This window comes from Etheostoma spectabile, chromosome 9, assembly GCF_008692095.1.
Source record: "Etheostoma spectabile isolate EspeVRDwgs_2016 chromosome 9, UIUC_Espe_1.0, whole genome shotgun sequence".
NCBI lineage: Eukaryota > Metazoa > Chordata > Actinopteri > Perciformes > Percidae > Etheostoma > Etheostoma spectabile.
This window is the reverse complement of record NC_045741.1, coordinates 20,748,826-20,762,522: the sequence shown is the minus strand read 5'-3', so window position 1 is coordinate 20,762,522 and position 13,697 is coordinate 20,748,826. Positions and strand designations below refer to the sequence as shown.

The window sequence follows — 13,697 nt, the reverse complement described above, 5'->3', positions numbered from 1 at the left end:
CATAATACTTGTGAAACTCTAAACGGGGTGCGGCCAACTGTTGATTGACTCAACCTGTCCGCAGCTTTTTGTGGTCACCATGAGTTCTTGTATGTGCATGTGTGTGACACCTATGGGTGTATCCATCTTCTTTGTTCATAATTACACCAACCATAGTCAGATAGATGTTCGGGAACAGTTTTCCTACCTTTGCTACACAGTGTTTTAAAAATGTTTGAAATCAGAGGAGTGGTTAAAAATGAAAACAGGAATTAGTAAATCCTCTAAAAGGTCTGAATAAGTCTTACATTCCTTGAACAACTTACTGTGGAAGTATGCAAACTGAAGGTAGTCATAGTGCAGAGGAAGGTAGTTCTCCATGGGTGAGAGGCGGCCTGGCCGGGTGGCGAGGTCTCGAACACACTCGTGTTCACAGTGCAGCACCTGAGTGAAGTGATCTACAAAAAAATGGTTTCAGATCATCAGCTTATCTTTGAGCTAGAAGCATGTGGCATTTGGCTTCTTATTACGTTGAGTGTTGGTTTAGGGGCTAGATACCAAATATACTGATTAGCCAATTGGTACATTCAATCCAAAATATTTATATTAATATCCACTGACAGTAAACCCTATTTCTTAAATATTCTGCCAACCTGCAGGCAGGCAGGCAGTAGATGACTTGTTTACACAGTTGTGACAAAACTATTGTATTGGTTGACTACAAGATAAATAATGGTTTTATTGTAATTTTATTTTTTACAGCACAGTTTAAAAGAGTTAATTGTTCATATAAAACCAGAACAGAACCACCAGCTTCCATTACCGAGTGTTTACACTACAATTACAGTTAGTTATATGACTAATACCACTGGGCCTATTGAGTCAGTTATGAGACCTTCTGTGGTATGTTGTAAATGTAATGCACAGATGCAACATGGTCACTACCAGGGGCGTAACACATTCTGGGCCCTGTAGAAAGGCCTTCTCTATGGGCCCCTCACCGCATACGCAGCATCTTTTTGGGCCCTCCTCATATTTCCACCCCCAGTCCGACAGCCCTGATCACTACAGTATGGTCTCATGCCCACAGCCATTAACTTTGTTGAGATCATTGGTGTGATATCGGCTCAGGGTTAAAGGACCACTTGAAAAAAAGATGGAAAATAATGAATTACTTGTTAGTATTACCGTCAGTCTAATAGCAGCAGATCTCAAGCTCATGACAAAAATTTCCTTAAGACTACAGACAAACCGGTTAGGCCATTTATTTATCTATATAGATTCACACTAAACAGGAGAGCATTGAATTATGTGTCCCTATGCTATAAATAATAAGAACTGTGTATAAAACAAATGCTGAAAGTGGTGTCTGTTGTTTCCTGTTGTCCAGTTTTAGTGAAGGGTCTGTTATGGAAAAAAACACTGAAATGAGTTCAACTTGATAAGCTGTAGTAAATAAAATTTGTCATTGTGTTGTTCCCTGTCTCTTTGAAGTAGATCAACTAAATGTTCTCTTTTTAACAGTAAAGTGCTTCCATGTCTTTGTCTTCCCTGGGGGATTGACAAATAACAGGATTTATCACCACCTGTGGAACAACAGATTTTACAGGGTGCGACATATCATTTCCTTCATGTCCCCGGGAGAAGAGCCAGCAGAGTGGATGAGAGCATGCTTGTCTGTGTGTTTGGTGAGCGTGAATGTACAGTGAGGTCACTCTTGAGCAGCTGCAGCGTAACTTTCCTCACCTTCAGACAGCAGTGTTGTGGTCTGCTTAGATCTCTTCAAGATTCTCAGCTATAAAATGTTTTTACTCTTAGAATCATGCAGGACTGTAAAGGGTATGTTTTTTTTCTTCTGAAAATTAAACCGCTACACAAGGAAGTCCTTCCATGAAAAACTTTCCGTTTTAGTTAACTCACACAAAGGATTATATTACTCTCACAAAAGTACATCTGAACCTAAATAAACATCATAATCACAGACTCTTCTTTAATGGTGATATGGAAAATAATCCCATGCTTGTAAATCAAAGAAAGCACAGCCAAAACTAATTAGCCTTCGCTTCTGTGTTTATGCAACCCCGGCCATACATATTTGAGACAAAGCACACTTGTCAGCAATTAAGCTGCGGCTACTGCACAAAACCCGTCTCAATTTCCAGAGAGAATGGCCTGATTTGTGTCATCAAAAGCCCCACCGACTAAAGTAGATGTGTATGTATAACAGTATAATCACATGATTATGAGCTGGTGCTGTGTTGTGGATGGCTCCACATCTAAAAACGCCTGATTCTACATCGAAAGACATTTGAGGCTGATTACTATGTTGTAAACAAGTTAAAATAATAACACAGTGCATAAAAGGTGAGCTTAATGCTCGTTATTTATGAAGCTCATTAAAACTGTATGACCAATAGTTGGTGATGGAATAACACTAAGGCTCTAACAGTAACTACCAGTTTGAAGAATGCCAGTGGCTGCTGGGCTGATCTGCAACTGTCTTATAGTGACCTCTGTTGATCCGCTGCTCTTAGTGTGTTTAGGACACAAAAAAGCAGCAGCAGGGAGAAGGAGAGGAGCAGTTTTCTATACCATAACATAGCTGAAGAATGTATTGTCCCTTCTGTTCAGACAGAAATTGTTTTTTTATTGTCATTGTTTTATGTCCTTAAAGTATAAAAGGGCAGGTTACTCATAATAAATAAAATAGTAAACAATTAGTTGCCTACTTTGGTCAAATTTACACCGCTGTTGTGTAAAAAAAAAATACTTGAAGCTATAACTGAAAGCATGGAATGTGAATTGAAAAGGCTACCAGGTGGTGTGTTCAGGTGTTAGTAGAAAGCTCTAAAACCTAAAATTAAAATGTTGGACGACTCACCTGCCAAACAGTCTTGCATTAACAAGCTATACTGTCACACTAAGAAAACAAAATAATAATGTAATGTATTGATTACGTGTATATGTACTACTCTGGATAAGTATGTTTGTTAGTGTAGTGAGTTTGTTAAAAAAAAATACAGTGCCAACTTAATACTCCAAAAATCTATATATTGATTCGGTCAATTAGTTGTGGTCTGGCATGTGCCATTTGTATTCAATATCACGTCTGAATACATCTTAATGACATCATAAGTAGAGTGTAGTAATTCTCAAAGGTCTGTAATGCCATCTCACACATTTAAGTAATGTCAGTAATCAGAAAATGACCAACAGAAGAAAGCTGTGTAAGGGACCTGATGTCCTTGCCTGTTATTTGTTTTCCACACAGATTACACTGTACTGGCCATGCTCCTATTTTTACCTATACATCTGATCTGAAGCCTTTGCAGTTAGACATTTAATTACACCTTTTTATCTCCACTAAATTTAAGTCCAAAGCACAGACATATACAGTAAATCTCTGTATTCAAACATGTGGAGTGCCAGTAAAAGCTGATGAAAACAAATATTAAGAAAATAATTTGAAGCTCAAATGTAACCAAAAGTCTATACTTCTTTTTCTATACATCTTTTATAAGCATTTTGGGCCTATTTCTTAAAGGTGGACCGTAACAACGAGTAACCCTATGATGCCCCATTCTATATTTCTAATGCAACATCTTAATAAGAACACATATGCAATTAAACACAACTCCCTTCTTTATGGCTGTAATCCCTCGTCTGTCCTTAATGACCCAGTGCCAAGCCACTGCCAGGGACATTTGATTACATAGTGAGCATGAAGGGTGTTGTTTGGCCTTGTCTAAGCAATACAGTCAGACGTGTTGGTGGATAAGTCAGAGCAAGTTGATGAAATGCTCCACAGCTAGTCTCATTCCTTTCATCTAAGAACATGTAATGAACTTTTCAAGATTAACCAAAGACAGGATAAGGAAATGCTTGTCAGAGGACGGTGTGTCTAAGAATTTATATAAAATTGGTATTTACAAATCAACGGAAAATACAAGGCAGGGTTTCTCAGAAGGCAAAGAACATCTGAGCAAGCTTTAATGCATTGATGTGGTCAAATAAGACATCAGTTCATTATAGCAATAAAATATCCCAATATGCTATTATGCCAGCTGTCATATCAACATATAGTCAGCATCAACATGTTGTTATGGATGTAACACAAAAGGGTGTCAATAATTTAAACCACAACCTAAACAAGAAAGTCCTGGTTCTACAATTAAAAACTTAAATAGTTAATTATTGCTCTAATTCGCCATTTTAAGAATAAATACAGTTGATTACACAAACAAATTATATCCAAAATCCACATCATGTCCATGTGCATGCTGGGATTTTATTGCAATATGTGTGGCCTTCTTAGAACCTTGGTTATTTACATCACATGTGTTGTGCTGCTTGAGGATAAATAAAAGATAGATGAATGTTAACAGTTTTCTGTTGGAGTAAACATGTTCAGAGGTTGGCGCTTACCTGATACGAGTTCATGGAGGCTGTAACGGTAGCGGAGGTAGTCGTAGCCCTCAAACTTCTGCGGCCATTGACACAGAGCCCGGCACTCTGAATCTGCTTTATAGTACTCCACCAAAGCCTCTTCAAAGAGAGCGATGGCTCCTTTGTAGTTGCCTTTATCATACAACCTCACTGCTGCCGCGAAGGAGCGCTGTGATAGAGGAGAGAAGGAGGTCATGAGATTAAGGAAGGAGCAAAGGTCTTTATGTTATGCCTGTGTATTGAAGTATTTACCTTTGACATTTGTATAAGCAAATATTTGTTGGTCACTTTTAATGTACACCTGTAGCCATTCATAAAAGTTTTTTACATGTCCTGTGGTGCACATCAAGGTCCCTGCAGTAGCAATTATCCCTTGTTTGGAGCTGAGTGAACAGCTGCCAAAAAGGATTCCCACTGTCACTTCTATAGGAATACATTTAACATATGTTCTAATGTACATTGATTTATGCTCCCCAAAGAAAAGTTGCTTTGGACAGGAAAGTGGAAGTTACAGACACACAATAACTTCAATTATCAGTAAAGATTACTTGAGGTACAGCTATTAATGGCATAATAAGGTAGTCAGGTTTGTACTGAGCGTGAATCTTCTACCAGAAGGGGTGAAGAACTTGTATGAGCTTGACTTGAAGATAAAGAGATAATAGAGGGACAGACAGTGGAATGAGACTGGAGATGAATAAGAGCACAAAGGATCCAAAACTCTGCAGCTTCACCGCAACCAGCACTATATGAGTTTCCAGTTATTAAACTTTACGGGCCATTAACACAAAAGACCCTTTATACAGGGACAACAGCTGCATTTTTTCCTTTGGAAAGACGTGAAGAAGAAAAAATTTGCCAGACGTTTGGCCAGGATTGAAAAAAGATGGCAGCAGGTTACAGTAAGGATCTGACACATGCTCATGTAAAAGCAACAGGAATAGGCATTGTAAAGGGACAAAAAAAGAAGAAACAAGTGAGAAATAACTAAAAAGTTAACATGTACATATCTATATCCAAACTTGCATGTTGAAATTTCCTGGCTTACCTGATGAGGTCGAGCTTCTCGGTCCACAAAGTGGTCCTCCTTAACACCCTGCAGGTCTTTGTACTGTTCCAGGTTCTGACCCATCTCCACATGTTCTGGGTTGGCTTGGAAATAAGTGTGAGCCGCTGCCGCTGCCTTTTCTGGCTGCTTCAACTAAAGAGAGAAAGAGAAAGAAAGAGAGATGTTTTTAAAATAATAATAATAATAATAATAATAATACTGTGGCTGAGCTTTCTATAAAACCTGTTCCAAAACCTGTGCATTTAAGACACACATTCACCCGTTTAGTTGAAGTTAAAATCAGTCATCACATGTGAAATTAATGACTTTTTTAACTGCAAGAATAAGGTGTTTGTACAGTACAAGCCCAATATAAGTCTATTTTTCTTTTTTTAATATTTTTTAAACACTGTTAACAACATTCAAAATGTAAACAGAAACAGACCAAAAGGTCTTTATTGTTTAAAACTGCATAGAAATTGCCAAAGTTCATATGCTACGTTGAATCTTTGCTTTTAAAAAATACAGAAAACAGACAGTCTGCAGACGTTTTTTCTGAAGCCGCTCCTGCAGGATGACTAGACCACTCGCCAAAATACAGAACAATTGAGCAGATTTACCGCTACGCACCATTCCCATCCACATCCTGTCAGTAGAGAGAGCCGTCATGACTGCAGCTAATATGACAGATGAGCTCTCTGCACTCAAAACATACGAACGTGACAGATGTTGGAATTATTAGAATACAATAATCACCACAGGCAACCCACAAAAACACATCAAAGAAGAAATTGTTTACTGTTGAAGACAAGAGAAAAACTAAGTGACAAAGAATTGTGTGTTGATGTGTGTGTTCATTCAGTTCAGTCATTTAATGACAGAAAATAGTGCAAATGTCTTCAAATGTCCAAAACTATTTAGTTTACAATGATGAGAAACAGAAAAGAGAAAATGCTCTCATTGGCCTCCAGCTCACCCAGTAGGAGAGTTTGTCCCATGTTGGCTGAGTCCTGCAGTGGCGCAGGTTCAAATCCAGCCTGCTGCCCTTTGCTGCACTTCATGCCTATCCACTGTCTCTATGTAATAAAAGTAAAAGCCCCCCAAAATAATCTAAAAAACATTTTTTTTTTAATTTAATTTGATTTATTAATTGACTAATAGTTTTGGCTCTAGATTGGATGTCCATCTGTCAGAATAGTGAAATTGTCTGAAAATAGTAAATAGTCTATAAAGCACCCAACAAAATAATTTTCCGGGTCCAGATACGTATATTTCTAAACAAATTCATAATCTAGCCAAATATTTAATGGACTTATCCCTGGTGATGACCTCTGATTGTAACATCTTTCTGAGGTTTCTACCTTTCCTGTTTATGACTCCTTCTGAGGCAGCACAGGTGGCAAGTAGTAAAATAAGTGAGAAGTTAGCAAGAAAGACGATACTCCACATCCCCACCATGACCACAGCTTTCCTTTAACATCTAAGGAATGTAAACCTCTGCTCTCTGGTGTTACACAACACACAACAGTTGTGGATCTGCTCTCAGCAAATAAACAAAGCTCAGTTAAGAGATACCAGATGTCTGGTGCAAGCTAGTTTCTTTTAGCTTTAAGATACTTTTTATCCATCAAAAAACACATTTTTATTTTGGAAGAACTCAACCATCCGAACATTCCTGGTCCCTATATCAGATAAGATCCTAGTTATGATCAAGCCTCAACGTGGGTTGCCTTACACAACCACTTTTCACAATAACGCTTTGATGCACAGGTCCATGAACTCATCGCAGATAGTTTTTACACTTAAGAGAAAAACAGTTGAAGATGCATGCTGCACTTTTTTACCTTTGTTGCATGCCAAATCTGCCATATCTTTTTTTTCTTTTCCCATCCATTCTCTATAGAATACAGTACTTACAACTTATCATAAATAGTTTATAAAGAAAATCCCAATAGAGTTACGGTGGGTTTGACAGTAACTGAAATGAGTAAAAAGTGAGTTATGCAGGAAACAGAAGGTGATGACATGCAGAGAAAAGAAAAACAGATACAGAGAGGTGAACATAGACAAGGTTAGAGACTGAGCTTGGTCTCTTGTGAAGGCGTTGAACACCTCTTGCAGCGACATAATCTCAGAGACATCTTACTGCATTTGTTTAAATAATTTGTGTTCCCAACAGGTGCAAACGTAAAGCAGATCTCAGTGTTTCACAGTTGAGAAGGTCACTCTGGCACGGCTGCCAAAAACATAACTGGCTGAGAGAGCTTCTCAACACACTTAGCCCTGTGTTTTGCCACTCAGCACTAATTCACCTTTGCCAAGAAATACATTTGTTTCTGTGAAAACCTTTGTGCTTTTCTTCACAGGGTGAATTAGCAAGATAAACCTTGGGAATTCCCACATTTATACAACATTTGGGAAGTCTGTAGTTCAAGAATAGAATGACAACCTGCACACCGCTGAATGTAGGACAGACAAACCCATGCAGATACAAAAACAAAGCACATTGTGTTCCACAAAGTCTGCGCAATCCATCACAAAACACAAACTGGTCTGGCTGAAGAAGCAAAATGGCTTTTTTCTCACAAACAACCCACTTCTTTATGAAGTATGACTCCCTGTGAAATACTATTTGGTGTCTTTCATGTGGCAGCAGAAGAGGCAGGAAAGAAAAGCCCAGCGGGACATGCGTGGTTACCCGTGAAAGGCCAAAGAGTTGAGGTGGCGTCGAGTGCAATCCTGGTCAGATCACCTGGCTGGAGCCACTGGGAGACATACCTTGACAACTATGGCAGGTGAGTGGCACATATCGTGCACTGCATTCATGTGCGCTGCATGACACGTTTAATAAAATACTGTATTTAACAGCTGAAAAACAAATTTAACATTGTATAAAAGTTCAGATAAAAAAACCTTAAGTATATTTGACAATTACCCACCCAACACATAAAATTTGATGCCATTGTGCTATATTTTGATTGAGAGAGACAGATTTACATTCACCCACAGCAGTTGAATTTATCATAAAGCAAGAATGACTGAGATCTTACAAAACATGCAGATGTAAATCCCAATCAAGTGAAGAAGAAATAGACTGCACATTAAGGAAAGTGAGGAAACCAAAAACTCAGCTGCAACACTTGACAATACAGTAAAACGTGAAATGCATTAAACGCTGATGTAATCAATGCAAGTGGATCAGAGGGTGAATTTTGTTTTCCTCCAACCGATGCCGCAATCTCAAGCACACAACCTAGTTCTATCAAGTGTCTTCTGCTTCTGCATTCCTGACAAAGTCTCCTCAAGAATATCTCCTTAAAGATGCTATTGTCAACTTTGCTTTAGTGAATTTGATAATCATCTGCTGATATGTTTAGTCAACTCTCCCAGAGACTAAACAGCAATCATGACAGTGGCTCTGGTGAACAAAGGAGACAAGAGGTGAGGGAGAAGTTAGACTGCAGCCACAGACCAGCACTTACCTCCCTCCACCTCCTCTGGCCCCGTTTGCCCTCTGCCCCTTGGGGGATAACCTGGCTCAGGCCATCCCAGCACAAACACAGCTGTGGTTGGCCATTGCCAGATCTATTGTCTCAAGACTAGACATCCTAAAACCTGGGGAAGTCTTAAACATTGGAAGTTTACTATGTTTTTCCACTTCTATCATTGAGTGTTCACAGTCTAACATTATGCTTTTGGGACACTTTTATTTAAAAAAAGAAAGAAAAAAAGAACAAAACCTTAATAAAAATAAAACAAATAAAATAAAATCAAAAAATACGTATCTGGAACAGTTAGGCCGAAGAAAACAAGACCAGATCTACAGTGTGTTTTGGTGTATGACTCACACTTTGGTGATAATACATTTACAATCATATTTAACAGCACCCCAGCCCACTACTGCTTTATGGAGACAGATAATTCAACATGGAGGATTTCTGGGAGTCAGAGTGCTGTATCAAACTGTCAAAAACCCAAAACAGTCCAAGCTTGGAGATTCTGAATTTTCATTGAAAACACATGCTCATATATCAAGCAGAGCAGAGTGAAAGGTTGAAACACCCTCTCTGGATGACAAGAAATCAATCATGGGTTTGAAGTGAGATTGCCATTATACTGAATAGTGGAATGGAAAACAATACAGCCTAGAAACAGTTGTGTATGGGTAAATCAAAACAACTTGTCTCTCCTGTGTCCGCTGCCAAAGAGGAGTAAACGGATACTAAGAAATTAAGTTACTTTCTTGTGTACACCTTAGCCGCAGTGCTACTTCTCTCTATAGAATTGAAAGGTGTTAATTAAATCAAAGTATGTGTTCAGTTGTTTTTCAACTTGCGAGTCACTTTGATCCAAATACACTGACAATTTGACACTGATTTTAACTCTACCAGTGAATTCTTAAAATACAAGATCTAAAGTGGATGTATCATGCTCATTTTCAGGTTCATACTTGTAATTTGGGTTTTTACTAGAGCATGTTTACATGCTTGAATGGCTTGTTGAATCCTGTTTTCTGATCAAGGTATCCCACAAAAAACTGACTGTTTTCTTATTGTGGTGATTGTAGATTGATAAGCCCTCCAGATACCCAAATGCATGTGCATGAGCAAATACATTTGAAATCACAGCAACTCTAAAACTCTGCCATTAAAAGTAAACCTTTGAACACATTGAGAAGTGTACATCTTGTACCACATGAGTGCATTTTTCCTCTCACATGCATTTCAAAGGAGCACCTGTAGAGGTGAATAACTACCACTCAGTCTGAGCCCACAGTTTGCCCTTCTCATTAAAAAGCAACCTGTGTTAGAGCTGCTGGACTGTCCTGCCACTCTGAGAGAAGTGCTCTTGATGTGGGCACTGAGGAGTGCCAAGGCAAACGCACATTTGCATGTCTTTCTGCTCCAGGCCTCTTGCTTGATTCACAGGTATGTAAATAGGCCTGGGCCGGCGCCACAGATGCAGAGATGATGTTGTGACAAAAAGCACGTATCCCAATGCCACAAACAAGCATGGAAGCAGTTACACAGATGGCTTGTCAGAGGCAGAAATGCCACCCAAAAAAATTAGAGAGGAGCTGGCAACAAGTGGTCAAACCTGGCAACCGGAGCTTGGAAGACTTAAGAGACTGTTTCAAAGAGTTACTACAGTTCCCAAGAGGTTAGGAAACTCTCTTAATAGAGAAAGGTTAGTGTTCAGGTTAACACTGGACACAAGAACAGATGCTATAAATCAAAAGACGTACATGTGCAGTGGGAATATTAAAGTGTTCTTTAGACCTCCTGTAGAAGTCCAATGGGGCTTTCACACTGCTGTGTGGTAACTTGCTGCTTCCAGTCATTTCAATGAGGGGAGGCAGCGCAGCGGAAGCTGTTTTGATCACGCAGAGACGGTATAAAGTGCTTGCAGCCCACATTGCTCACACAGATTTTACTCTGGCGGCCAGACTTCACCATGGCAAGAGCAAACACTTTTAAAAGGTAGGCGGTTGGTTTTACAATCAACAATACATGAACACCATTCCAGTCTGAACACGACTTATGTGCTGCTGCTGCAATTAATCAATTAAATCAAGGCTGCTAAATCTTTTTAAGGCCAGTGAAGTGAGGGAGGTGGTGTCTGCTTTACAAATGTCCATGTGATACACCTTTTAAGAAATGTTCTACAGGGGAACTGTCACGTTACCAGACATACCATTCAACAAAAAATCTTTTCATCTAAACTTGAGCTTGTAAAAACTGTAAAAGAAGATGGAAATAATATAGAGCTTGTAGTCACATTAAAGTAGATCTCTGATCAGTATTGAACAGCAGACAGATAATAACTGCCAAGAGCTATGGACTTATAAACACAAGGACAGACATACAGTATTTACTGCACAGCTGGGCCCTAAAGATCCCAGCCGTATGTCTGAGGATTACAGAGTGTTTTAATGGGAGGAATATTTATTTCTCTGTAAAAACAGTAGTCCTTTTTCTGACCAGAACATCAGCAACGTTTACTGTTACTAAACTAATATTTGTGTCATGAGGTGTACGGTTTGAGGCATATTCGTCACAAAAGGTAGTTTTCCCCAAACAAGCAAGTAAACCACATAATTACTGGTCTTTGGTTTGTCAGAAAATTAAATTTGCAGACATAACAAAGCCAAACATTTTAGCAGTTTAGACACAACATGAGGTGAATTTTATGATACGAGATGAAAGTCTATGTATGACTTTTCAACCTAAATGGATTGTGGCAAGAAATACATTGAGAGAGGGGTTGTTACTTCCTGTTTGGCAGCAAGCTTATTAGAAGGGCTAGGTATCAACACTCAATACTTGGTTTTTACTGGTACCACTAGAACTGTGTCCGCAGAACAGACTATTGACAACTGTCAAGCACTAAGAGCTTTATTAGAGTTCTTGTACAACTACTTGTGTTTAGACAAAATTTTAAGTTTGACAAGTTTGGATTTTGTGAAATGAAAAAAAGGTTTCATTTCTCAAAGTAAGGTATCAAAAAAGTATTGTGTTGCATTTTTATCGTTTTATTGATTAGAGCTGCAACAAAAAGACACTCAAAAGAATATTAATGAGCACCTACTTTCTCAAGCAAAAATGTCCAACACTGTGGGAACGTCTTTACTTGATCTGACATCGTAGTAAATTTAAAGGGGCTGTAGTCAACAGAGGGCTGGGATTGCCTCCACACAGCTCTAATGGACCATTTGTCAATACGCACTAACATTCATGTACGGAAAAACTGGCTATCAAGACAACGAACAGTAAATCTGATTACAACACACAGAGGGAGTGTGACTTTATTTTCTGGTCAGGATGCCATTACTGCACTATATTTTTCCATAGCAAATATTTTTTTGCTGCTATTAATAATATTAATGTGAATGTTGAGCACAGCCCCTTTAATATTTTGGGGTTTGGGATTGTTGGCAGTTAAACAACGGCATTTGATAACGATACCTTGTGCGATGGGCATCTTTGAGTCTCTTTTGATGTTTTACAGACCAATCAATTTATCAATTAACTGAGGAAAATAAGCAGAATGATGGATAATCTAAATAATTGGCTAGTTGCAGCACTAGTATTGATTTACAAAATGTAGAAGTACATCTATCTGAAAAAAGTTATTGTAAATTGACAATGTAAAGTAGTCTTTGTACTTGTATCAACAATGGAGTCTTAATGGTTTCCACTGCTAAGGTCCACTTTATTCATGAGTTTAAAGCTTAAGAGAGCATGTGGCCCTTTAGGCCACATGCTCTCTTGGATATGGCTCGCACTTGGATATGAGCATCTGGTTGGAAAGAAGTTTGAGACCATTTCACAGTACTTGTAAATCATTAACAATAGGGAGTAGGAGTGGGATTACATTTGTCTGGCGAGGAAAGCTGCATACACCCCCTGAGATTTTTTATTGCCAGTCATAGCTGTAGCAGCTACGCTGAGGAAAGGCAATGGCACCAATGCATGGCACGAAGAACTCACTCTAGGAAAGTTTGTTTAAATGGCTGATTACCTTCCCATGAGGCAAGCGCCCCATTTCCTTTCACTTTGAATCATTTCAAAAGCACACAGAAGCACTTTGATTGACGATTCAAGGAACTTCAGAAATTCTTGGAAGTCTGGAAAACAACTTATGTCTGAGTGTTTAAACTGGAAGGTCGTCTTCTTTTAGACAATATGGCGTTTTTCCACTGGTAACAGCTCGCCCCAACTCGCCTCTACTCGACCTGACGCATTCTGCGTCCGTTTTCAATTGCAGATTGAGTAACGCCTCAGCGTGGCTGGTCACCATAGCTACGCGTGATGATGTAATTTTCAACGCGACTCACAACAGCACGTCGGCTACTTGCCACAGCCAGAAGAAATGTTTTGTTTCAAAAGAAACTGAAGGAAGCAACAAAAATCACCGCTAAAAAAAACAAGAGTTTGGGAATTCCAACGGAGTTCAGACGTCGACATGACGGTTGTTCGCCGACACAAAAGGGTAAGTTAAGTTTCCTGGTAACGTTAGCTAACATTTGCATGTGTTAGGGGCCCCGGTCAGTATTTACCATACGCTATATAAAGTACATGAACTTTAGCAACCATGATTACACACCAAAATATGTATGCTGTGTACCATTTGTGTTTCAGAGCATTCACGCTTTGCAAAATCGCCGCCGCAGACCGTCTGGTGGGCGATGTTTGACTGGTGAAATCTCTGGTTCTGACCTGCT

The 13,697-nt window shown here is 39.1% G+C and overlaps 1 protein-coding gene across 1 annotated transcript in view; it reads right to left on the bottom strand.

Moving 5' to 3' along the window:
• p3h2 (prolyl 3-hydroxylase 2) overlaps positions 1-13,697 on the bottom strand; it is a 57,329-nt gene that overhangs the window by 10,213 nt on the left and 33,419 nt on the right. The window contains exons 2-4 of the mRNA XM_032525594.1: positions 5,474-5,626; positions 4,405-4,594; positions 306-437 (exon numbers count right to left, since the gene is read on the bottom strand). Of these exons, the coding sequence (XP_032381485.1) occupies positions 306-437; positions 4,405-4,594; positions 5,474-5,626 (475 nt within the window). The remainder of the gene's footprint in view (positions 1-305; positions 438-4,404; positions 4,595-5,473; positions 5,627-13,697) is intronic.